General features: G+C 38.7%; 1 protein-coding gene across 1 annotated transcript in view; it reads right to left on the reverse strand.

The window, feature by feature from the left end:
* Positions 1-27,366, reverse strand: part of PLCG2 (phospholipase C gamma 2) — a 49,915-nt gene that overhangs the window by 16,902 nt on the left and 5,647 nt on the right. Inside the window, exons 2-20 of the mRNA XM_084215130.1 lie at positions 21,819-21,959; positions 19,178-19,271; positions 17,971-18,018; positions 15,482-15,566; positions 14,633-14,716; positions 13,266-13,309; positions 12,073-12,145; positions 11,083-11,184; positions 10,814-10,932; positions 9,816-9,901; positions 8,805-8,925; positions 7,574-7,742; positions 5,648-5,752; positions 5,339-5,428; positions 4,617-4,795; positions 4,034-4,234; positions 2,657-2,776; positions 1,462-1,642; positions 146-214 (exon numbers count right to left, since the gene is read on the reverse strand). Of these exons, the coding sequence (XP_084071256.1) occupies positions 146-214; positions 1,462-1,642; positions 2,657-2,776; positions 4,034-4,234; positions 4,617-4,795; positions 5,339-5,428; positions 5,648-5,752; positions 7,574-7,742; positions 8,805-8,925; positions 9,816-9,901; positions 10,814-10,932; positions 11,083-11,184; positions 12,073-12,145; positions 13,266-13,309; positions 14,633-14,716; positions 15,482-15,566; positions 17,971-18,018; positions 19,178-19,271; positions 21,819-21,959 (2,111 nt within the window). The remainder of the gene's footprint in view (positions 1-145; positions 215-1,461; positions 1,643-2,656; positions 2,777-4,033; positions 4,235-4,616; positions 4,796-5,338; positions 5,429-5,647; positions 5,753-7,573; positions 7,743-8,804; positions 8,926-9,815; positions 9,902-10,813; positions 10,933-11,082; positions 11,185-12,072; positions 12,146-13,265; positions 13,310-14,632; positions 14,717-15,481; positions 15,567-17,970; positions 18,019-19,177; positions 19,272-21,818; positions 21,960-27,366) is intronic.

The following is a 27,366-nucleotide window of genomic DNA, read 5'->3' on the forward strand; positions in this document are numbered from 1 at the left end:
CACACCCTTTAAATTTCTGTTGTCCAGTCCCCCCTAAACCAAGCAGCCTGATGCTTTCAATTCTTTTTATTTCTGCCAACAGGAAACCAACAAGTCTAATTTTCAGAAGTCTACAGTAAGTGTGAATATCTCTCTTAAAGCATACCACTGTGGGGGTGATTTCACTGGGCTCCACATACATCTTGACTTCATAGAGGGAATTAATATCTTTTTCCTAAAAACAAGGAAGAAGAAATAATCAAGTTTCAGGAATGAAGAAGTTATAAAAGTACTTCATGTTTATTGAACATTTCTTTCTGAAACCACCTTTTTGACAGCACACAGGCCAACAAAAGAGGAGGGAAGCCAGTCACCTCTGTTTTACTCACTTCTACAGTTGAACATAACTAAAGATGAGTGTGTTATTTAATCTGCCCATGCCTCAGTTTAATGAACAGTAAAATCTAGTGAAACAGCAATACCTCATAAAGGAATCTCTTAATCAGTCAAAAGGTTTTTTGATTTTGAGTACTCTTCTATGTGCAACCAGAAAAGAAATACCTGCACTTATGATTTCTGTGTTACAGTACTTCAGTACCAGTATTGGTTTCATTGTAAGATAACTCTACAACAATATACAGAGTCATTTTTTTCATTTTATCCTCTCCTTGTGATTTCATTTGAGCCCAGTCCTAAGATACAGAACCTTTGCTATAGGCAACATTATAAAAAATCCTGAGGTCTAAAATCTTTTTAGTCTCTTTTAGTCTCCCCAGAAAAAAACAAAATCCCCAGGTTTTGATTTCCACAGATCTGCCAGATGTAGTTTCCTACAGCTTCAAAAAGACATATACTTAAAAAGTGAAGACAGCACCTCAGGCTTTCCAAAGCAAAGCTCCCTCAGAATGAAACACATCCATCCAGAAAATAGCCCTTTATCCTCAGTTAATTATCCAGGCTCCTTGTTTAGTCAATGGCTAGAGACAAGTCTCCTGGGGAGATTTCCTTGTGCTTATCTCACAGTGAGCTTTCAGAGGTACCTTTTACCACAGAAGGCAGTGGGACACCATCCCTGAAATGTCCAGAGTGAGAGGCACAGCAGAATATTTCATTTTTTCTGAAGCACTTAGCAATTGGCATCTGCATGATCATTTTAAGATCAATGCTCGCTTCAGCAATAGAAGGCAGGGCCAACTGTAGGCAAGATTATTATCAAAAACCCATTTTAGTAGTGCAACGACCCCAGTACACAGTGAGGCTTCTCTAATCAACCCATGGGGAAGGCAAGAGTTGGCTTTTAATCAAAGATGAAGCTGTTCTTCACACCTTTGTGAGAGAAGTCAGTACAGCCATCTCAATTTCATAGAAAGTGACCTGCTTCACCTCTCCCAGAGATCCTGTACCAGAGCCAGAGCCCATCCCATCCCAGCTCATCCCATTCCATCCCAGTCCATCCCAGCTCATCCCAGCCCATCCCAGCACCATGCTGTAGCGCTCCAGCAGCTCCTCTGTCACGGGGTAGCGCAGTTTCATCTTCCTGTACAGCGGGTGCTTCTCATAGTAGGTCACCAGCTCCACCAAGCTCTCAAAGTAGGCCGAGGTGCCCAGCACGAAGTGCCGCCCCTCCTGCTGGATTCGGAAGTGCTTCACCTTCCCCTCTGCCCTGTGGAACAAGGGCACAGCTGGGAAAGGTGTCAGTGCTCACAGGGAGAGCACCAGGGCTCTGCTTTGTGCACCTTCGCCGTGTGAAATGACTTCTCTCTCTAACAAAGCCTCTTTTATTCAATTATTATGGTTATTATAATTATTTTGATAGCTGCAGAAATGAGTTTTTAAAGAAAAACTAAATATCTCTTGTGCTTGAACCCAAGGTTTGTGTTTGCATTGATAAATGCAGTAAAACCATCCATTGACAACCATCCCATCCAAAAAGACCCCTACACCCTTTTCAAGCCGCTGAAGTTTTGGTACTCCTTGTTTTTTCCTGGTGTGAAATGGTTTTACTGCGATGCTGCAGCTCCAGTTACTTCAATGTCCACTTTGGTAACAGCAGGAAACTTCACCCCATAGTAAACAGGAGACTGGGGAATTTTGGACAGCTTCAATACACAATAAGGCATGTAGGTAAGCAACTTTATATTTGCTAAACTATGCATTTTCAGAGAGAAACGACCTGAAAGCATGATGCAGAACATCACAGTTCTATATATTTCATTAATGCTTTTACAAGAACCACAAAATTGTTCAAAACTATTTCCCCCGGCAAGAGGAGCCAACAATTTCACTTTGACATTTCAGTTTTATGACCGGTCAGGATTTCTAGGGGATAAAGACATAGAATTATTGATGAACCTGCACCTGCACTGCAGTTTTGAAGGAAACTTCAAAATAACACTCTTTAGCAAGGAGTGTCAGGGAATGAAAAAAGGGTCACCCATAGTTCTCTATGGGAACAATGGGATTTATACAAACAATTTATAAAAGCATAAAGATTCAGGCCAGTCACAAATTAACTCTTGCATACACTCTGTACCTGCTGCACAAATCAACCATGCTAATTATTCAAAGTTGGAAAGCAAGAAAAGCATGATTCTAAAAAGACCGTCATTTTTTTTTAAAGAAAAACCAGAATATTGTTGGGCTGCTAGGCAAGGTAGTCCCATCTGTCTTTTCTTACCTGAAAGTCATGGCAAAAGAATCAGGTTCATCTCTCTTTCTAATGAGAAAGGCTCCATCGCGAGGAATTCGCATGAGCATGTCTTCTGCCTCACCCCGACTCAAGTTGTTATAGTACCAACTGCAGCAGTGAAAAAACAGAATGGGCAAAGCATTACAATGCTTGTCAAATGTCATTTTTAGAAAATAACAGACAGCGTTATTAACAACAGAGTTTCAAACATTCTAAGAAAAATTATGCATTAGATTTTCCCCACCTTGGCACCTATGACAGCAGTTTATTACAAAACATTGTAAGACAGCAGTTTATTTTGGATGAAAGCATCAAGAATATATCAGAACACCTTGTCTGTCTGAAATCATGAAACATAAATCTGCATTTCTTCCTGAAACAAAGGCACTGCATCCTGCTTTTAGTCTGCCATTCAGTTTTCAGTATTTATTTTGACAGTGTAGATTTAAGATAAAGCCTAAAAACAGACAAAAGAAAGACACCAGAGATTTGTATTTTTATTCAGAGCTTGATTTTATCTTTCACCACGGGGATGGACCTGTCTTGGATCCAATGTGCCTTCAGTGAAGCTGCGGCCACTTATAAAGGCAGTGTGTCTCCAGCTTATGCAGAAAGGCAAGAAAGTCTAACCCTTAAATTCTCCTTCCCATGTCACTGGCCTCTAAAGTCATCTACGGGTGGTCAGTGACTCCCAGATCCCAAGGGGGCAAAAAAAAAGAATTTTAAAGTCATTGATTATTATTTTACATGTAAAGATTTACTTTTGCCCACTGCAAAGAAAACAAAACAAAGGGTGGCGATAACAATGTTCTGCCAAAAAACAAGAGCAAGCTCTGCCCAGGATCTATGCAGACAATTACCAGCTGGAAATAAACACTATGCTTAGTTCCTATCACACAGGGCGAAGTCAGTCTAACCAGCTCTGACAGGGTGAGGCGGAGGGTGGGGTTAGACAAATGTAGCTGTTTGGGCTGCCTGCCCCAGGAACAGAGCTTCCAGATGGTACAGGCCATGACCACTTAGTTGCCAAACCACAGCCAACTACTAAACATCCAACCCACTGGGTGTTGTAAAACACTGCACAGACAAAGGAAGGATTGGCACATTTCCACAGCATTACAGTTCTCACTGATCTTCCAGTTGCTGCTAGGAAATTTGCTTTTCCAGTCACCATTCTTTGTTGTACCAGGTTCTCACAAAGTCATTGTTCTCCCTCAGCGTCTTTCAGGAAGTCTATTCCTCAAACTTCCACAGACAAGCAACACTGAAATGTGCTCCTGAATCCAGGGAATCTTCTATGAAAAATGCCACCTAAAGCAAGGCAAGGACACTGACATGAGAGCAGTGCTTGGATTCTATACGTACTCTTTGGTCTCGTGAGGGCTGGGGTTGGGCACAGCATCGGTGAGGCGCAGCTCAAACTCAGCACATCGCAGGTGGGCCTCCTTGTAGTGTTGGATGAGATCATAGATGCTGTCAAAGGTGAGGTTGTCTGTCAGGTAGTATTTCACAGTGTCCCCATCACTGGTGGAACGGATCCGGCAGTGCTGGACTCTGCCTGACCTCCTGAAGGAGTAGAGGGGGCATAAGGGAAATACAGGGTTTGTAACAGATTTTCTTTTTTCGAAGCATTTCCCCACCCATTCCTGGTCAAGTACTTGGGGAACTTGTGAGGAGGCAAGAAATCTGTGTCGCCTCATAAAACAGCCAAAGTAATAAACAACAAACATTCTGACAAGGGTGGTTACATCACCAAAACCAGTAATTTTCAACTGACAGTAGTTTAAAATCTGGCATAAACTTATTCTGCAAAATTTGGTCTGATAGTTCTCTGGCTCAGAAATCCATCTGACACTATTCCTTATAACGTTCCAACCAGAAGAAAAAAGAAAACACCAAACCCAGACAAACAAATCCCCCATTTAAAATTGTATGACAGTGACCATACCAGAACGATAACGTGTAGTCATCAGGGAAAGCTTCACTTTCCCTAACCAGGAATGTCCCATCCTTGCCACCCATTTCAGCACAATATTCCTGGAGAAGTTTCTCAGCAGTTGTTCTTCCCCCTTTCATTTTCCCATGGAACCATTTCTCTTTTAAGTGCAGTTCAGTTCGTTTCACTTCCTAGACCAGAAAATAAGAATTTTTTATACTGCATTTCTAGTTTTATGACTTTGAAACTAAATACTTGTTATTGGTTATATATAACCATCTACTATTTCAGGATTTCAGTACTTCCTAGGCCTGAGCTCTCCAGCCAATCACCTTTATAATTAGCCTGCTTTACCATCCACAGCAGTCAAGTAACCCGTTAATAACACAATACACATTAGTTCATTCTGCTTAGTTTGAGAATAGCAGTAATACTTAGAAGATTTAGTGCAAACATCAGCATGAGCACAGAAGTACTGAAGTTATATTTCATTGTTCTTGTACTCCTCCTTGCAAGTCCCCCACTAACCAAGGGAAAAAGTTATTTTATTAAAAATAAGGTCAACTAGAGTTCACCTTGGCAAAGACCCTTTTATAGTTTTTTTAATCCCCACACTTGTTATCTAATACAGAATCTCTAAAATTTCTTCAGGATAAAAAATACACATCTGTAGACATTAAAATAATCTGAAATAATAAAAAGAACATGTTTAAACAATAAAACACAGCCATCACCTTGGATGAATCTTCATCAGCACTCTGTTCTATATCATCACTGAATGAAAGCTTTTCATCAGCAATAGCGCAGTAATGCCGAGTCCATTTCTGAAAGTTGGGCGATATTAAAACCATTAACAAAGGGAAACTCACTAACCATTCCCAACCACAATCTCAAAATAAGGTGCAGCAATAAAAAAAAATACTTTCTTCCCCTCATTCACACCTGTTCAGCTGACAATATTACTTACAGAAATATTAAGGAAATTCATGTAAATTTTCAGTATTACAGAACTGATTAACAACCTGTAGCCATAGAAATAATACCTGTTCTATTGTGTCCCACATGTAAAGTTCTCCTTGTTGCTTCTTTTCTTCTTTCTTTTCTTCCAAATTCACATCAATGTCTCCCTTTGGCCCCAGTTTTTTGTGCTTAAAAACCAGAAAAAAAATCAACATTCATACACTCAGAGATAATCACACATAAAACCAATCATAGTCTTTCAGCACATTCAGAGTTACTGGAAGTATCTCCCTCCATTGCACAGCCACTTTCTGTCATTATCATAACAGCAGCTGTTCCACAAGGAATAACAGGGCTGGAACTTGTTTCCTTAAAATTCAGATCCCATTAATAAAAGTTAAAAAAACTAGCAGAGGTATCATTGAAGCAGTGAAGAAACAAGTAGTTTGATAAGATCTCCCCATTCTTTGGAGAACAGAAAACATGAAGTGACACATACCAAGAAATAAGGATAAACAGGAATCCTTCTGCAGAAAGTAGCACATAAGGAACAAAACTCAAAACAAAAGGAAAAGATAAGGAATTAAAATGAATGAGGAATTCACCCTTTTATGAGAAAAATGAGTACAAGGGAAATCCTTTAGGAAAAAAGGGGTCAAGTTCTACTTTCTTTAGAGAGCTCAGAAAAGTGTCTCAAGGGGCCACAGGCAACATCAATTACTTAACTGCAGTTAATGATGAAATTAATCACCTCATATCAGACCTCAACCACGTTCAGTTCTGCACAGCCTACTCTTAGCTGATTTCATTTTGACATGCCTATCTGAAAAATCTCACAGGCCAGTGAAGTAGGTGTTGCCTCTGACTGTTTACTGACAACATTTTCCAAACAAAAGCCAAACAACACAACCAACTTACTGGCAGGTGCTGATCTATTTGAAGACTCGTCACTGCTCTTTTAGACAGCACAGAGTAATATGGATGTTCTCTTGTGCACACTCATAATAGTTTGTAATTCCCTTTAAATCATACCTGTCACATTATTATTAATCATGTGCCTATTGCAGGTCCCCTCTCTGCTCTGCATGGAAACAACAGACAGTGTGGAGAGAACAAAAAAATCCCCAAAAACTTAAGCACAGTAGTTTTCCATCTTATAGTGGGGTTCTGGTTTTTCCAATCTTACATTCAAGAGCAGATTCTTATACCTATCTACCCTTATTTCTTCCATTTAGATGTCTAATATATAGGATGCAATACTGTTACAAAAGCAAGAAAACAGAAGCACAGACAAAAGTAATTATTAATTTACTACAGAGATCACAAGCAGCCCTGAGATTCTTCACCAAATTTTGCCATTTGAAAAGTTCTACCACAGTTTCAATCTGAGAAATCTTTTGGTTGTGTTGTTGTTGCACAACAGAGCTCATAAAACACCTGCACTGCCCACAAGGTCCTACACTAACAGGGAGCCTTGTCAGAGCAGTGCCTCTGTGTTTCACAAGTGGCTCACTAAACTGCATATTTAAATCACACTGACTTAAACACTCATCAATTTGTGAAATCCTTACAACTTCAGTGTGCAGCTGCAAGAGCTTTGGGTTTCACTTGAATGAAGGGCAGTCTTTGAAAAAAAAAATAGTAATACTGATCTATCTTTCTATTCAAGAACATACTTCTATCATTTTTAAGCAGGCCACATGGCGTAAAACGTCTGTGATGAACATCTGCAGCAGTGAACCCTTGCTGAAATTTAGCAGTGACATTTCAGGAGGTGGAGGACCTTTAGAAAAGAGCTGACGTTTGATCTGGCACTTGAACTGCCAGCACTTACTGCAAAGGAAACCAAGAGGAAGCACTTTAATACAGAGTTTTACAGAACACTGTACATTACTGACAAATGTAACCAGTAAACACTTCAAGCAAGGGGTTTCTTGAAACTAATCTGTGAAGTCAGGCTCCTGCTCTTGTTTTCCTATTTTATCTCCCAGCACACAAAGCAAGCCTACCTTGATGATGATTTTCTCTTTTAGCTGGGTTGGTGATGGGAGCTGATCTGCACTGGCTTCAACAGGCTTCATCAGAAGCTGATCCCCAAATACCTCCTTGAATACTTTGGCCATGTGTCGCTGCTGCTCCACACTGCAGTGCTCTTCAATTGACAGAATCACTGGGTATCTTTGGTGGACAAAACCAAGGTTAATGAAGACAATTTCTTATTGCTACAGCTGGCAAGGCAAGGAAGACAACACCCTCCCTCAGCCCCCAGATGAGAGAAAAATATTTAAAGGAAACAAGAAGAAAAAAGGAAGATACAGACACAACAAATAGTAACAGATCTGCAATCACAGAGTTGCCAAGGTCAGAAGGGGCCTGTGAAGGCCCATCTAATTCAAACCCCTTCTTTGAGAAGGTCCAATTCCTAGGTTAGATCAAGGTTGTTCAGAACTTTATCCAGCCAAGATTTGAATATCTGCAAGGACAAAGACTCCCTCCAAGCTCTTTGGGCACAGTTTCACTGCTAAAGCACCATCATGTAAAATTTTGTTTCTTCTCTCCTCAAAATCATGTCTGTTTTACTTCACATGTACGCTGAAAAGAGTCTGAAGCCATAATGCATCCCGTGTTATGGTTGTCACTAACACAAAGGTCCTGTGCAGACACTGAGCCACATGGGAAAAAACTGCCTGTCTGTGTCCAAGTGGTAACATGGAAAAACAGGACACTGACAGCTTGATTTCTTCCCCAGTTATTGGGTAATATTTTTCATGTTAAGGACATCTCAGCACAAGTTAAAGAAGGGCAGAGATGCAGATCTAAACTGACGTTACCAATTCAGGAGACAAGCTATGAGTTCTGTGTCTTCTCAGCTAAGACTCTCCCTACAATAGAAACACCATGGGACACACTATTATTTGTCAATTGTACCATTTTGTTAATTTTTTTGTAAGATTTAAGACATACTATTAAGAATTTGAAGTTTCACTTGTAACTTAATAAAAGAAGACTCAAAAAAGGAGCTGGAAACCACTTTAGGGTACTCACTATCTTCCTTAGCAACAAATGGTCATGCACTGGAACTCTTCCTCTAAAGAGCATCTATTAAACACTCACATGTGGCAATAATAAAGGCTACTGGAATCCTTTCTTCTCTGATTACTTTTTGCTCTAAATTACAGAGAAATTCAGTTCAGAAAGGTCTAAGCATATAAAAACAGGCTGAAGGGAAGTAAAGCTTACTCAGATGTAACAAAGGCATGGTCTTTGATTGCCTGCACTACGTCATCGAATTTGATCTTTGTTGTCCGTGTCCATCCATGGTAAATGATGGGTTTCCCATCAGGACCATCCCAGCAATCCACTAGGAAACACAAGCAGTGGGAAAAGTAAGAGACCAGGTAGCTCTTTAAATGACTCTGGTAAGAAGAACACATCCAAAGCTTCAGTGTTCTATAAGTGACCTTAATATTCTAATAAAACATTCCATCAGATGAATTTATTCTCTTACAGACGAAACTGAGTTTACTTAAGTAAGAGCAATACAAATAAAATACATTACAAAATGTTCCCAAAGCATTATTGTGTGGGAATCTGGAGAAAAAGAGATTCAGGCAACTATGGTGTCAATCTACTAGTATACAGTAATTTTCCAGGGATAAATACACTCCAACAAGTGACAAGCTGAGAGCTTCTGTCTTTTGTTTATTTCAACCCTGAAACTCTAATTTGAGATACATTTTGCATTAGTCAAATAAACAACATGAAATTGAAGTGAAAATTCTCAATAAGGAACACAAGAGCTGCAGACACATACACAATTGCTAGAGAACAAAGACATTCACTGATTTACAAGCAAGTTATACAGGATGACAAAAGGCACATCATCACAGAAATCTCAGTGCCTTAGGCATGTCTGTATTACAAAGAAGGTAAATAAACTATGCTATACAAGTACTCCAGCTTAAATCCTAAGCTTTCATATGTATTCAGGATTGAATTTTTGGTGTAAAGTGAGAGGAGATTTAGGAAGACTCTCTTAACACTGCCTGGGAACAAGAATCAGAGGAAGTGAATGAGGTATTGGTGAGACATAAGAAAAGCAATTTAGGAATCAGTGATTTTTATATGACTAACTTCAAATTCAGAAAGCAAACAGTTCTTTATTTCAGTTCTTTTTTCTTTCTTGGTAAACAGGGGAAACTATTTGTACAGACCAAATGTTACAAACCACTCCACAAGCTCTTTACTCACACTCAATACATCGACATCCCATCCTGAGGCACCTGATGTAAGCTTCTGTAGAGGATTCACTGCGAAGCTGGTCTCCTGTCAGGTATCTAAGGAGCAAAAGGAAATGTTAAAAAAGAGAGGCAGCCAATTTCAGCCAGTTCTCACTCACTCACTGAGTGACATTTTGCCTCCTGTTATGGACAACGTATGTTGATTTTTTTTTTGTTGTCGCTTTGTTGTTGGTTTCTTTTGGTTGTTCTAATTCTGATGAAAGAACCAGACTTTGCTGAACCTGATGCTATCAGGTTTTTGAATGGACCAAATTACAGCAGGTTAAAGGGTCAATCTAAATAGCAACCAACCTGACATCCTTCTAGAGAGCAAATCATGAGCTTTGAAACCCACCTAAACCTCATTATGCTCATGCATGAGCATGTGGGAGGTATTTAGAGTAATATCACACTTTATACTTCAAAATACACCTGTATGCTATATCCATATCCACTTTATTGCATTCCCTGCATTATTTTATTTGTTCATCTCTCCTCCCTCTCTTTACACCTTGTTTTTCACAACAGTGCCAGATAAGCAAATCTCCTTCATTTGAAGACAGCTCAAACTCATTTTCATGTACTTTGTACAATTAATGAATTCTGACATGAGCTCAGTGAGGCTGTTGGTGCTTGGAAAAAAGGAAGCCCTTTCAGTAACTTAAATTTTTGAAAGCAGAATAGTTTCAACTCAATACTTTGTATTTTTTACTTTATATTACCAATATAATACTTTCTATTTTTTTACCAGGACTTGGGTTTTCTGGCAGCTGAGTTCTATCTCAAAACCTCTAAGATCTTATGAGAAGGGGGAAAAAGAGTCACAGAAACTCCATTTGTCACATTTAGCCCACACTGTAGGAAGGTTTCACACATCCACACAGCACATTTCTGGCATGATTTACTGTCTCTCTCACATTCCTACATTTGTTTGAACTGGGATAGCCAATGGCACTTTTGGTAACTTACGTGTTATGAGAGGAGGAAATCCAGTAGTGGGACAAAGGATTATTCATGTCCTGCACATCTATTGAATCATATTTCTCATCCCAAATACTGTTTTCTTTTGCAAATAGGTAAGCGAGGAACTACAATACAAAGAGACTGAATTTAAACATTTTTACCCTATGAGAATAAAAGAAACACAGCAATGCAGCAAGAGGGGACTACAGGTCCTGCCACCCAGTGAAAATTCTGTGAAAGTCAATGAGAACTACTACAAAGCACCATTATCTCACCTCATCAACAAAGAGGAAAGGTTCAGCAGTTTCTCTCATAGTGTCATCAATAAACTTTGTCATTCGTTCTCGGACTTTACTGAGATCCTGTGCCCAAGATTCCTTCAGATAATTGCAATACAGTAAAAAAAAAAACTTAAGAAGTGGTGGTATTCAGTACAAAAATCAAACAAGGAACAGAGAGATCTACAGAGAGAGACACACAATGTAAGTACATATGTGCATTGACAGGGAGAAAAAGCTGGCCTCCTTGGACACGCCTTAACTATAATCTCTCTCATTTCTAAGTGCCTTATAAAACAGTGCTTTAGAAAACATCCATTGAAAACAGTGAAATTGGGAGAAAAAGAAAGTAGCAAGCTTACACAGGAAGTGTAAGTCTCACTTTTCAATCACATTTGCAAACCTGGAGCTCAGCAGTGCCTAGCAAATACTGCATCATTTTTTCACATGGAGTCTGTGCTAAATAACATTATAGAAATCCATGAAGACACATTTCCAATCCCCACCTTCATCCTTATCTGCTTGCTGGCACGGGACATCTAACTGGCTCCATTCAATAGGAAATTACCTCTGACTGCAATGCAGGCAGGCAGCAATGTAAGAGCTGCAAAAATGGGGCCATGGCCAAGGCATTACCCCAGTGCCCCTCTGGTGACAGCACTGACCAGACAGGCATTCATCTCTGACTGCACACAGCATTTATTTCTAAACTTGTCCGTTTATCTACATGACTAAGTAGAGGCTTGTTAAAATCTTATTTACTTTGTCCTCCCTTTTGTCCTCTGGTGCACCTTCAAAAGCTTTATATAAATGAAAAATAATAGTACTTGTGGACTTCAATAGCAACAAAGGAGAAATCTTTCCAAGGCCCAGTATTACAGTGGCACCAATAATATTCTATGACTCTCCACATTTCTTTTTAATGAGCACAGAATTCTTTGATACAACCCCAAGAAAAAGAGTTCAGTATTTCTGTGACCTTCCCACCTGCTGCTCATGTAGCAGGAATCTCTGGAAGTCATGGAGGTGAACTGCTGAAGCATCTGGACGGTCAGTATTTCTTTAAAAAAAGAAAGGGAAAGTGAAGCTAGAGAAATAAGAGAGGTTAATCAGATGTTACAGCAGAAGGTGACATGGGTTTGTATCTTGGATTTACAGTATAAAGGTGCTGCCACCAGCAAGAGACTTTTTATAATTTCAATGGGATTTAGAGTAGGCTCATATTATCCAATTACTGTATTTTGAGCCTCCTGGATTCCTGATGTACTTTTGAGAGGGATTCATTGGGAAAATCACCAAATCTGTAGTCATTGCTTTGTAGCAAATGAGCTGCATTAACTTGACCAGGCTTTTGGTAAGATTAGTTGAGGCACATGGAAAAGCTTCTTTTAAATTATCACAGAGCCACACTTCACAAGTAATTCCTTCTTTGTAATATTTAAATTAACTACTGTGATAGACCAAAATCGTATGGAAAGGGGGTCAAGGTGCAGCTGCGCCAAAGAAAAGTGATATCAGTGATGTGCCTTCTGTAAGTCACAAACACAGCAGTATCTGGTACCAGGAAGGTGCTTACAAATCTGTTCTTTTAAGCAGCCTCACAGTTTAATTATTACATGACCCAGAGCTAAGGAAATACTCAGTATACTCAAAGCAAATTTTACAGTTACTTCCTTAATCTTTTAGTGTCATAGTCAAAACTAAGATAAACCAGTTTAATCCATAATCAGTGGGTCAGCAATGCCTGGCATCTTCTTCATGCTGTACACATCTTACTTAAACTTTCAAGCCTATCAAGCGGAAGATGCAGAAACCATTAATATCAGCATTCAGCTCAGGTGTAGGCAAAGCCTGTGCACCACACCACTCTCCAGACTGAAGGAAAAACTTCTGCATCAAATTGTCCTTCTATAGCTCTGTTCAGCTCTTTATAAAATCAGAGGACAGGCAACTTCAGTCCATACCATTTTTATAGTCAGAAAGTAAAAAGCAATCACCAGTACTTACTTCCTATGTAAGTTCACCTTTCAAAATGCAAAAATAGTCATGATTTCTTTTCACTTACTAAAACATTAGAACAAAAAATAAAATTTTTTAAAAAGTGAGGTAATATAAAAACAATCCTGCAACACTACGACCTTATGAAAATGCAGAAAAATAATACAAATGAAGAGTCTCACCCAAGAATAAAAACAGAGGAATCCTTTTTGAATTCATCAAGAATCTTAAAACAAACAAACAAAAAAAGAAACATAAAAAAGGGAAAAAACATAAATAATAAAATAATATCCAATTTTCTATCTAAGTCCATCTAATAATGTCCATTGGTTTGGAAAGGGGAAATAAATGCCTGTCTGCTCTAGAGAAGTGGCACACAAGTTGGCAAGACACATTTTTAATTAAATGCATAAGAAAAAACATACTGCCAAGGCTGGCAACTGCACTTCAGGCCTTTCAATGTGAACACAATTCTCTGACAAAATACTTGCTCTGATAAAGCACCTTATACAAGCAGTCAAATTTCTTGGGAGCTTTTACTGTTTGATATCCCAGAAAAACTGGAATTAAGTATCATCCATCACATTTATTCAAGTGAATATAAAACCTAAATTGTTTCTAGCTTGGCACAGCATCGTTAGAGATTGCAGGAAACTTATCAAGTGACCCAAAGCACTTGTAAGCAAATTGAGAAATTTCTTTGCAGTGATTCACACAGGGCAATAACAGGAGCTTAAAGAAGTCAGAGAGGCTCCTTGCTGTGTGTTTTACTCTTCAGCTTTCTGCTCAGGCTAATTAACAGGGTTTTCATGGCCAAAACTAAAATCCTGCCAGTTAATCTAGGTTTTTTATCACTTCACCATGATTTCAGCATCACTTTTAAAGAGCACAAGCTGTATTGCCAGAAAATCAGCATTGACTTTAGCATCTGCAAAATTAAAGTTGAATACACGATAAACACATAGTGAAGAAAGATATTCATGCAAGTAATTTCAAATTATGTGTTTTCACACAGTTTTAAAGGGTTCCTAACTTTCAGAGTCACTAGAAGTATGCAGTCTCCACCAGCTTCATGAATCTGTACAGCAAATACAAGGAAACAGTCAGGCAGTTGCCCACTTAAATTAGCTAAAATGTAATTTCACAGCATTTGTGCCTCCCAAGGACTGTCTCATGCATGTCCTGTAATGGACTTGCTGCTGGTAATCTGGAATATGGAATTGCTTCTACCAGTAAAAATACCAGCCAAACCTAATGAAAAGACATTCAGCATCCTGAACAAACTCACAAAAAGAATTCCCCCCAAAAAACCCACTAATGTCTGTGACTATCTCTACTACCAACACACAAGAAGAAACAGGAATGACTTGTTCATCTCCTTAGGCCAATTGCTGACAGTGATTGTTATCTACACATCAAGTACAGCACTCACTCTTTTTCTGGTACAAGAATGAGGAAAAAAGAAAATCAGTAACAAACAAAAAGAACCAGCTCTGACTACTCTGATGCAGCAGTTGAACAGTATGAAGACTATTTATGAAAAGCTTACCAATTTCTGTTGTTCAAACATGATTTTCTTGTAGAACAAATGAAATTGTTCAAAAGTAAGCTCTTCCTTGTGAGCACCTATTTCCTACAACACAAAGTGGCACACAGTGAATTTAGAACTCCTTGAACTGCCCTTGCAGTGAACGAGTTACTCTTACTCTAGTTGGCATTCTCTCACACATTCTGTTCTACTCCAACTTTACTTATTTTTAACCACTTGGATTTTTAAATTTATTTATGTTTTTAAGAATACAAACAAGAAAACAGATGTTGGTTTATGACACAGTGCTGCTAGCCCCCATCTTTGGCCTTGCATTTTGCACCCTCACTCCACTCACTCCACTTTCATGACCAAGGGAGAAGTAGAGCATCATTTAGTCATTGTTAGCTGGGCCAGCAGAAGCAAGAATGTCTGCTTTAAGGGTGGAGAGGTGGAAAGCAGGAAAGGGTGGGGATATTCAAGGTTCCTGTAGGAATGGAATGACCTTCAAAAGTTATTAATATTGGCATTAGGTGGAGAGAAGAGCTTATTATTTGATCATATTGAAAAAAAATTAAGATTAAATTTATACAGAAGAAAAAGAAAGATAAAATATTTTTCGATGTACTTGCTCAGTACTGGAGCTCAAAACCCAGTGTTGGCTTTGGTCACCCACACAATGAAAAGAAGGAACATTTATGTCTGTATTTTCTTATACCCTCAGACACAGGCAAAGTCAAGCTGACAGATTAATCACTATAATTTATTTAACTATACATGATATAAATCAAAGAAAAAGGAAGTGTCCTAAAAAGAAACATCAACACTTATCAGAGAATACCAAACACATTTGAGTAATCAGGTAATTACCGCAAATTTATCCTTCAAGTACTTCATGCTGCTCACTTTGAAGTTTACTTGGGGAAGGACAGTTTTCAGCTCTCTAAGACTGATACTGAGGGGGGAAAAAAAAGAAAAAAAAAGGATAGCAAAATCACCATAGATGTACTGTGTCTAGTCAGCTACTGATATTTTCTATCAACACAAAAATATGACTATTGAAACATTTTGTGTGGGGTTCATCTCCCATACCTGTAAACTTATATAAACTTAACACCTACATGGAAGCAAGGTAGACATGGAGAAACAGGCATTTCAAGTAATTTGGAATTAAAATAACCATGTTGCATAGATATGTATTTCTCTTAGCAATAACCAGATCTAGATAATCAGCTCAAATGTAGATGTTTATACATGGTCAGACGACCTGCAGCCTTTCTTCCACTGAAACTGGACTACAGGCACAGAAGACATCATGCAAAAGCTGCACTGAACAGATGAGCACAAACAGAAAATAAAAAGGCCCAGTTTTCAATACCATTTTTAACCTTTTTTCTCAGGATGTTTTTCAGTCTGGTAATGCTGATTTCCACAGCAAGACTCTTCCCTTCTGCAACATCTGAATATGATCTCATTCTCCTCCCCCCACCAAGTCTTCTCTTCCAGTTCCATTTACACAGACCAGCTGATTCTTTTCACAGAGTTTCAGAATGCCCAATGATATCCTTGCAACACTTCAAAAACCAGTTTCCTAGATAACAGCAAGGCAGCAAGTCAAGGGAGCACAGGTACAAGACCTGTAGGTCGTTATGGCTGAAGCTCACAAAATATTAAAGCAATACCAACAGCACCCAACAAAACAAGACTGAGGGACTCTGCCTTGGCCTACAGGATAACTCAGAAGCCATTAAACCTCTGCAAACACAAGGTCAGAACAGAGTTGCCTGAAAGCAACAAAACCAATCAGCACATAGATGAAAGTTACACTTCCATTCTACATTACCCATGCCAGCAGCTACCCTGTGAGATATTCTCATCTCCATTGTGCAAGAGGGAAAGAGGCAAAGCAAGAAGGAACTAAATCCATGCCCAAGCCAGATTAGAACTCAGGAAATTCCTGGCTTTCCGCCTAGTCGCCAGACCTCTGGAAAAAACCACTATTAGGAGCAAGAAGGAGCACTCCATTTGTACACTAAACACCAAACACAAGCAATTTCCTCTGGCCAGACAAAGGCAAGAGAAAACAAAGATCTGGGACTTCATTACCACTGGAAAAAAATTCAATCTGTGGAACAGGACTTGCCTGGTTGCCTAACCTTTACAATTAACCTCCCTAAAAACCTCACAGGTTTGACAGAACAGACCTCAGTCCAAACTCCTATCCTGAATTTTTCTAAAAGCATGAATCATCTAGGAAGAGAAGGAAAAACTGCCCTCTCCGCAGTGCAAGTCTCCTTGGTTCCAACCAAGCCCTCCTTGTAGCAATAAAGCAATCCTAAAGCACAAATGAAACCTCTTCAGCAGACACCTATTGTCAGCCACAGCTGCTCCATCCTAACATTTGCTTTTGCTTTGTGAACCCCAACAACACACCCCCATTGTAGGGTTAATTCTGAAAATGCATCAGGAGGTACAAAACAATATCCAGTACAGGATGGGACTGTGGCCAGCTGGGGAAACACAGCTCTGAAATGGGATCTCAGTTCAGCCTGCACAGTGCCACAGGCTGTCTGCACAAAGGTGTGATTTCCTGCAATACCACAGCCTCAGCTACAGAGTGAAATAACTCACTGCAGTTTGCTTTTGGGAAAAGGTGTACACAACAGGAAAAACATAAGTTTTCTACACTGATTTGTACTTAATAATAAAATGCATGTTCCAGACAAACAGAAAAATCAGGGTGAAAAGGTAACACAGAAGGGAGGAAAAGTTAGCATTCTTCTCAGTGTCACAATTTCTGGGAACTCTAAGGAGAGGTGTGCAGCTGAATTCATTTTTTAAAACATCTCCTTTGCGTGTAAAAGCTACAAAGCCACATCATACATGGGCCTGAAAGGAACTACTGAAACTCAAACACACGAAGCCACACATCACACTGGGAGCTAGAACCCCTGGGACCTCTTTCACATGAGAAGCACCAGGTCAGAGGTGATTCTTTGGCTTTGGTCTGTTCAAATAAAAGGCAGAGACAAACCCATGGCCAGGCAGTTGCCAGCCAAACTCAATCTCTAAAATAACATCATGCTCATTCTGGCAAAGTAATTCTAGGCTAAAATTTAAAATACTTAGATGTCAGTCATGTGTTTTCTCGCTATACCATGTACATAAACCTGAGGAAATGTCATGAACATTTTGTATTTAGCAAAAGCCATTGTACTTGCTAAAGCAAGGGCAAATGCCATTTTCAGGGATCTCATACTCCACACTTTGGACAATGAATTCTTTATTTCTTTACATTCCATGCTAGAATCTGCAACAAAAATTCACTAAAAAGTCTGAAAAAAGACAGAATTTCTTACCTATTTTTTCTAGTTTGATCAACAGAATAGATCTGCTTTCTCAGCCAGCTTGTAGAAGAGGGAGAAAAAAAATAAATCTAAGAATTATAAAGAATATACAGCCAATGAAATTTCAAAATCTATTGACAAAACTCAATGGAAATACTTAAAAGTCTAATGATTCATCTCTTTTAGCAAAGCAAAAACATTACCAGTGCAGCATTCAAGGATCCAGCCAGTTTTTTTAACCACATGTGTAAATATGTACTTTGCTGCATTTTACAGTCACATAAGCAACACAGGAAGGGGAAGGGTGGGCAGGACAGAAGAGAATGACTAACCAGAAGCTGTAAAAAAGTAAGAGGATAAAGTGAGCCAAAACTTCAGCTAATCTAAACTGGAGTAACTCTATAAAGTCAATGATTTCTGCCAGATTTATCTTTAAGCTGTTGGCTCAAATATCTGTTAGATGCATAAAAATTAAAAAACTAGAGGGAAGGGAGAGGGTTTTAAGGAATTTTAAAGAAAATCCTCATTACAGTGCATGTCATTTTAGATGCACAGTAAAATACTTCTAGTTGCACCAATAGTAAATAAATACAAATAAATTTTTCATCTAAAAAAGGAATGCACTTCTAAGCTGATTTAGAGCCTCAAGAGGAATTACTCTTGTTTGCCAACACCAGTGTCAAAGGCACAATTTGGTCAGGGAGCAAGTAAGGGCAGAGCATATCCTCACTAACAGCGCTGGCCACAAACAAAAAATGTCAGCAGTGATGGAAAGCAATGGGGTATGGAAACATACTGAAAATACTGAAATACTGAAACCTTGTCCACAGAACTGGCAATCTGAGCCTGAGCAGTTTCACACACAACATCCTCTAAAGGACAAAGGTGCCGTTTCACCTTCATATGGCTGCATTATAAATTTTCCAAGAAGCCAATACACAAACACCAGCTGCTCTTGTGACCTCATGAAGAGATTTTGTTTTGGGTGCACAGAACAAGGTGAATTGCAAGTTCACATTAGTGTATGAAGCAGAGTGTGACTCCAGAGCACCTAGGTAGCAAAACAGATATTGAGAATTTCCATAGGAGGTTTCAGTGTCGTACACTAACTGAGAAGTGTTCTTAGTGTAATTGGCACCACTTGATGCACCTTAAAAATTTCCTTCAGATTTTCCTCTTTCAATTCTCAGCCTCACAAAGTGAAAATATGCCCACATACCTCTCTGTGATTGCAGGTGTGGGAGCACTCATGACCTCTTGATACAAGATATTCAAGCCACACAACCATTTATCAGTATCATCTTTAGAGTCAGCTGAAAAAAAAATATGCTATGGTAAACATCAAAACAAAATCAACACAAAACCAAGACATAACTTGTTTAGATAAACCCTAGTATACAAAGCTGCTGATAACCTTTTTCTTTGATAAATCTCATTGCATAGCCTCATGTTGCTACTAATAAAGCTAATAAAAACAGCATAAATTTGGGGATAAGTAAGCTCTGACAAAAAATACCTGCTTTTAGAAGACTTTTATCAAAGTAGGAAAGTTTCAATATTTCAGCAAAAACACTTTAAAACTACTGCTGAGCTCCTGTGGCAACACAATCAAAATTCATTTTCTTATCTTCTGTCTTCAAAGTGGCAAAAGCCCAAGACCCAGATCAGAACAACTTGAAGGACACAGGCAAAAGAACTCAGTGCTGCTATGGCATAAAGCTGGTTCATTATATTCCCAGCAAATTACAACAAAATTGCAATATACTGGCTTTTGACATAATCACCTTCTATTTATCTTAACCATGCCTCTCAACACAGATTGCCCCAGACTAAATTTTGGCAAGGCAAACAGAAAGGGAGCAATGTACAAAATTGGTGTAGCGTATATAAAACATTTTAATACAAGTCAAAAAAGATCTAAAATTCCTTATGTGGCCTAGCTAGAAGCCAGGAACATCTTTCTCCCTGCCCTGCAAATTAGTGTATCACTGCTTTGTTTTGTTTAAAATTTAGTTTGCCTTTCCATTTCCCAAACCAGAAGAGTCCTCATCATTTATGCATTTGGTAATTCTTCAGCCCAACAGAAGGAAGATGAGGAACTGCTTGCTGGGCACAGCTTTCCCTAGGAAATACCAATTAAGCTGCAATAACCTTGCATGAGATGTGATCTCTACAGCCCTCGCTGGGCAAAGTCCATTTGATTTAGCAGGCTGGCTCTGAAATTGCATGAAGGCATTCTTCAATTAAACCAGCTCTGAAAAATTATTTTCACTCAGGAGCTGAAATCTTTTATCAGCCTTCAAAGCAAACAAGTTTCTCAAAAGGTGACGATTACATTTTATTTAAACATACTTTCAAACAATGCTTTATCCCCCAAGGATGAAGCTGGAGCCAGCCTCAGCTCCCCATTGAAATGTTTTTCAATTAGTTACAATTTTGGAAAGAACACCCACTACCAGTGCCAAATCAATTCTTCTCCCAAGACAATTCTGCCCCTTATGATAGCTACCATTCCCTTCAAGGAACAATTCTTTTATATTGTTTTAAGGAACCACGACAAAGCCCTTCAGCAAGGAAAAGGATTTCCCCCTGAACTGAAGTTATATCATGTTGTTCTGCAGTTCAGCATTACAACAACAGCTCATGGTACCAAGTGATTTCAAAGCATTGGCAGAGGCCTGGTTTGAGAGCTGCCATGGGGGAGGGACTGGAGGGGCTGTCAGAGGAAATCAAGCTGAAGTCCCTGGCACAGCTGCACGTAAGCACAGCCATTTACTCAAAATTTTCACAGGCTTCAGTCAACAATGGTAAAACTTATTTAAAACCTCTAAGAAAGGATTAGTCTATCATTGCAAAAGCATCTGACTGCAAAAAACTTGTATTCTAATACTGCAATCTATAAGAAATTCATCCCATAAATAATAAAAAATAAAAGCTGTCAGTATTTAAACACTTACAAAACATTTCCCTTTTCTCACATTAAGATTTTGCAATTAAGTTAAAGATTTAAATGGGTAAGCATGTTCATGCTCAGGACAGAGAGAACTACAACTCCAAATAAATTGTCTGTATGGTCCATTATAAGGATCCATTACAAAACTTTTAGAAAAGAAATCTCTTAGTAAATTCCACTAGTTAGAAATTGTATTCAGCCTGTACTGTAAAAACTTACATCTCTTTCATTTCAAAATCTTAAGTTTTGTGACCCTGGATAATCTTGTCTTTAATAAAAAGTGTTCCAACCCTTTCTATAGATACAGGGTACAAATTTCCTTTGTTTCACACAGATATCTTCATTTTAAATTTGTCACACTCTAATTTTATTTATGGTCCCCTAGTACTTATTTAGAAGAGGTTTAGTATTATCAGGTGACATGCACACAAATAGCCCAAACCAAAACTTAATTTTTCCAAATTAGTCTGCAATTGCCCACAGGCAATAGGAAAATTTCTGTGATACAGCTGCAGTGTGACTTTTTATGGCTATTATATCAAAAATCATTTTGGCTGGACTAAAAGCATTAGGACAATATTCTGGCCACACTCAATAGCTGTCCTTAAAGAGGGCAATGTTACCTCTGCTCTTCAGTGCTGAAAACCTTACTGGAGTTATTTTGCCTTGCTAGAAAAATGAGAAATGACACTTGCACAACACACCACTGGGAAGTGAAACATTCCAAATGCAGCAGGTCACAGACAAGAAGGGCTGAGTAAAAGGTCTAGCTCCAGATTTTAAGTATCTGGTGCACTCCTGAACTGCAGAAGTTAAAACCACAGTATTCTGTGCATTCCTGTTCCATCAACGTGTTGGACTTGTTCAATCAATAACCTTAAAGAAGAAAGAAAAAAGATTAAAGTACCTGCTAAACTTAAGGTGTTGAGGACAAACTGGCTTCCATAAAAAACAGTAAAGCAATGTTCTTCTCTGTGCCTTGCTTTGCAACGTTCAAAGTCCTTTGAATTCTTTCCTGGGCGAATTTCTTTTATTTCCATCAGATCCACTGAAAGGAAACAACATTCAGTCAGTACAACTGCAGAGCCTGAAATGGTAGGATGGAAGTATGCACACACATATAAACAGCTACATATATGAAAATGCAGATCTGTATTGGACAAGAAATGCAAATTGTACCAGCTTTTAATCCATAAATCCACAAATAAATAGTAACAGACAATAGTAGAAAAGAACCAGAAGAAGAAAAATAACCTGTCATATTTTTATTATTTTGCTATCACTGATTTTCCACGGACAAGGTGCATACACATGGCCCTTTGGGTCACAGAAAATGTGATTTCATAAATGGCATTAACTCTAAGCAAGTAATTTTCCAATTGCCATGAAAACTGTTTAAAAACAAAAAGGAAAAGATACAATTCTACCTTACCCACCTAAGCCATCAACATAAATCTTACATAGCCAGCTAACTTTGTCAGCTAGTACAGTCACTAGTACTTTCAAGAAAAATATTTGAAGTAGCAATATAAAGAAAAAATCAAGCTTAATAATTAAAATGTCTGTTTTCTGATGGCCAGCTCCAGAGAGATCTGTGTTGTTTAACATAACCCGTTGTGTCACTTTCACCTCTCAGCTCTCCAGAGAACATGAGTATGCACTGGAGCACAGCAGAATGTGTGCTTGTGCAGGGTTCCCACTCTCCCAAGTCAGCTCCCTTTTTTCAAACCCTTGCTACAGGGCCTGCAGAACAGGAGGGAGACAGCACTGAAATAGAAATATGTGTGCTCTCAAGATAAGATATTTATTAGAAAACTGAGGAAGTGGTTTTACTCTGCCTGTGGACCAGAGAAATAAACAGCTCTTTCCACTTTTGGACAGTCTTGACTTAGGAGCTACAGGACGAAGTGTGAAGAAAAACATTTCATGGCTGCTCTCGAAATGTGTTTATCAGACCTAGCAAGATCCAAGAAAAACAGCTGAGGGTTTCTGTCCATGCATTTAAGAATACCACAATATAAACCCTGTGTTTTACATGACTACCTCATCAGTAACAGAAGACCTTTACAAACATAATGAAACAGCAGTTCTGCTGCCAGACACAGGTGAGCTGAACAATAGTAAAGCTTCCACCTGTGTAATGCTGCATTTCTATGATGCCAACATGGACAAACAAGCAAGGAAGTTCATCAACAAAATCCTGATAATGAAACATTAATTCATCTTGGAACTTCTTATTCTCTGCAAAGTATCCCAGGCCAAACTTCTACCTCCTTTCTCACAGTCATTAAACAACTTACACTGTGAAAATGAGACCTCAAAGGTTAGCCTGAACTAATCACAGGATACAAGCATCTTTCTTAAATTAATTTTTCCAAGCATCATTATTCAAGGTAGAGGTTTTAATGTCTCAGTATGAAAACATCTCCTAAGATCTGCATATCTGATTGGTGAAGATGCCTAAATTTATATGTTTCCAAAATAATTCACACTGTGCCTATAAATGACCAGGAACCAAAAGCTTCTAATGATGACTCTGATCCCCTTACCACTCAGAGTCTCACTTGGATCCCTAAAGATGTATCCAAATTACCATCCTAAATGTCACCATCTGAAAAAGCTGATCTTACACCACAAATTTACATTAATATCAAGAGAGAAGAAACAGAATGCAGAGACAGAAATACCCAGATGGAGAGGAGAGGAAATGGCATGGCTGCAGTAAATGGCACAGGACTGCACACCAGGCTGCCTCATTCCAACCATTGGCAAGTGCAACCCCAGTCACCTCTTCTGCTTTCCCTTCACCCAGCAAATCCCTGCTGAAAAACACAGTTTTAACTTCAAAGTGAATCACACCTTTCCTTTCAGACTCCTTTAAATCCACACACATGAACAACACAACAAAAGGCCCTCTCAAAGTACAAACTAGAAGCAGTGATAAAAGAGATTTCACAACCTGCATTGCTGCTGTCATTTCCAGGGGCTCTTACCTCACACTGGCCTCTGAAATAAACACACAAATTTACCCAATGTCACCCCTCAGTTACACACTCACTACAGTCCTTCTCCTTGCACTACAGCCTTTCAATCCCACCATCCCCTTCTCCTGCATGAACCTGTGTATATACAGAGTGGCACAAGGATTTTTGTATGCACAGACATGTTATTGCTTCTACAACTGGTTTTTCATAAAAGGTTTCACTATACCCTAATTGCTAAACATTCAGTAAATAGAGGAATGGTTCAACAACAGAACAAAACTGGGTGAAAGAGAGGAGAAAGAAATATTTATATTAAAAAACTAAAATTCAAAATTAAACATCCCTATTATTTTCAGGCAACATATTCTATACATCCTTCAAAATTTGGGCAAGATATCATTACATTTCCTTAGAAAATAAATGAAACAGGTACAAAATAAAAGTTTTATTAAACATTCTTTAGATTTTTACAGAAATAAAGATGTAATGCACATTATAGTTTAAAAAAATTAATAGAAACTACCTGTATGAATTTTAATGACATTTCATAGTGTTGGTTAGGATGTATTACTCTACATTATTGAAAGAAAAGCCAATGTGGAGCATCAAAGGGAAAAAAGAGAAATATGAACACCAAGCATTAATTCTGGTATTGCACTAAGCTCTGCATCCTCCTCATGATGCCCAGTAACTCCAGAATGGCTGATTCCAACTATATCAAGAAAGGAGCAGGCCAGGAAAAGCTGCAACATGTTTCAAACTCAGATTAGTAAATCAACTGTACCAACGTCATTGTTTCACAGTTACTGTGAACTTTTTTAACAGCACAATCTGTCACTGAACAATTAAAATGTAATTTCATACCTATGCCAGAACTGCAGGCACAGCACTTCTGACACTCTATCTTTGTACTGCCTTGAAGTACTGGAGCTTTCCTCCTTCTCAATACCACACGCAAATTGCAGAGCCATATCCTGCCCTGGCATCACAGGCACATATTTCTGGGGCCTGATACACACAAAAAAAAGCACAGACCCAGACAGATGCACCTTGCAGAGTAAAACCAAATCCAATACACTTGCAGGTGCAATTTCCACAAGAAAGGTGAAAGGAGATTAAAACATTCCCTAAGGAAACATGAATCAAAGTTCTGTAAGATAACATTCCTGATTCAGAGCCCAGATTCCCCAGGAGTCCTTCAGTCTCTGTGGCCACAAATGGTGCTCAGCTCAAAACTCAGTGCTGTACTTAATGAAGGAAAAGGAAAAGCCTACAGAGAGTTTCAGAGTAGGCTTACAGAGTCAGAAATCATGGTTTGAGCATTATTTCAGTAAGTCTCAAGAAGACTTAAGAGAAACTACTGGCAATGTTTTGAAGAAGAAAATAAGAGACTCAGATCATTCAAGCTCTGTGCACCAAGACATGAGCTGGCCATTCTCTCTATGAATATATTGCATTTTCATGTGTATATAGGTATAGTAATATTCCACACTCAGAACCAGATCTTTTTGTTCCAAAAATTTGCATTACAAAATATTCCAAGGTAGTTTTCTTTTTAGAAAGGGAGAAACTGCCCACTGCAACAGGGACTTCGTGCAAATGAGTGCCCAGTGAATGAAGAAAGCCTTTAGTAGCTTTTTGCAAATGTACTTCATGGTGGTTAGTGAGGACAATGGCTCTGCTCTCATTTCTGCAGAATTAAATATTAACTACCCAAGGTGTGTTTTAACAGCTTCTTTTTTTCAGAACAGCAATGAAACACAAATTGTCTGTGATTAGAGGGAACAAGGTGAGGCTTCTCTTGGAGGACAAAGTCACAAGAAAGCAGAAATGTCCTGCAGCATGGCAGCCCAGATGTGGCAGGGAAAGTAATTCAGCTCATAGAAAGAGAGATGTTTACTGAGACATTCAGCAGCCCAAGGAAGTCATTAGAGATCCGCCACAAAACTTCTGAAAACACAGTTACAAGGATGAAACCAGAGACACAGTGTGGTGCACCTTGAGAAAGCACCCCTGAGTACATTTCCAGGGGGTCCTCTGGGGATTTAGCTGAGTGATTGACATCAAGTTTAGAGAAGTGCACCTTTTAAACCCACAGCGTTTTATGTAACCAGGTCACACAGAGGGGGCATGTACAGCATCAACAAATTACTGCTACATTTATAACTTCTCACTGGATTGCTCAGTACAGCACCATGTTACAGTGCTTCCCAGTTTGAGCTCCAAATTCAAGGGGCTGTACACCTGCCTACTGTTTTCATTTTAAAAATTAAAGTGCATCTCCACAAAATGGCATAAGAATAGGGTAAAATTTATATATGTGCTCATAAAAGTTTACATTCTGCTCCATGCAACAAAACAAAAGAAAAATGTCGGCATATAAACCTGACTGGGAAAAGGATGGAGTACCTACATCTCACACTCACTTTGATCAACCAGCACAGGGGGCTGAGGTCTGTGCAGTTCATTCCATCCCTGTTTTGCTGGCTGGCCATGACAGGAAGTCTGGTTGTTGTAAGTTAGCATCAGACATTGCAGAACTGAGCTGCTAAAGGGAAGACATTATTTGAAAGGAGCTAGAGGCTACACATGTTCATTTTTTCATTTGACCACAGAAACCAAGCTCCATGTACTCAGCTGAAGACTTACACAAAGATCCCCTGGCTAACAACTGAAATACAGCCATTTCAAAACACACCAAAAAAAGGTAAATTTTAATGTTCCTTTGTGAAGCTACTCCATAAAGAGCAAGAAGTGGCCTCACTTTGCAATGACATATTGTTCTTTAACAGTATTCAGAATACAGAAAGCAAATGACAAAATAGAGACTCAGGGTTTTCAATCTGAGATAAGTTTATTTATTACTTTAAATCTGAAACAGTAAGGAAATTCAGACAAAAATTCTGCTAGCAGTAAGGAAAACAAAGATCCCTACTAGAAATCAGCAAGATCAAGTCCAGTATTCAAGCCAAATTAAGCACTCATTTCACACTCCTCACCAGAATATACAGATGCTCATCACTTCCCCCAGACAGGTACAGATCTGTAAATGTTTATACCATCTTCGCCAATGGGAAAAAAAAAGTTTTCCACCACAGAAGAAATTTAATTGATATTAACAATTCTACTAAACAAATGACTCAGCTGTTTAACACATAGAAAACAATCAATGTTTAAGAATGTCAGCCATATGCATGCACACTCTCTTAGGTGTTAGTTTTTTAAGTTCCCCAATGTATCTGACAGCCAAAGGATGCACAGCATAAACATTTGCTCTCTTTGGCAGTCATTTTAGCAAAGATTTTAAAAACATTATTATCAAAATATAATTTTAAGGCAATGCTGCTGGATAAAATTCACAAAATAAAACAAAGATTAAAAAAAACTAACCCTTGTTAGGTAGAACAGCACTGCCTATGGCAACACACAGAAGGTTGCCATTAAATTAAACTCCAGATCCCTGCTTTTCCC

This window comes from Fringilla coelebs (genome assembly GCF_963513975.1).
Source record: "Fringilla coelebs genome assembly, chromosome: 14".
NCBI lineage: Eukaryota > Metazoa > Chordata > Aves > Passeriformes > Fringillidae > Fringilla > Fringilla coelebs.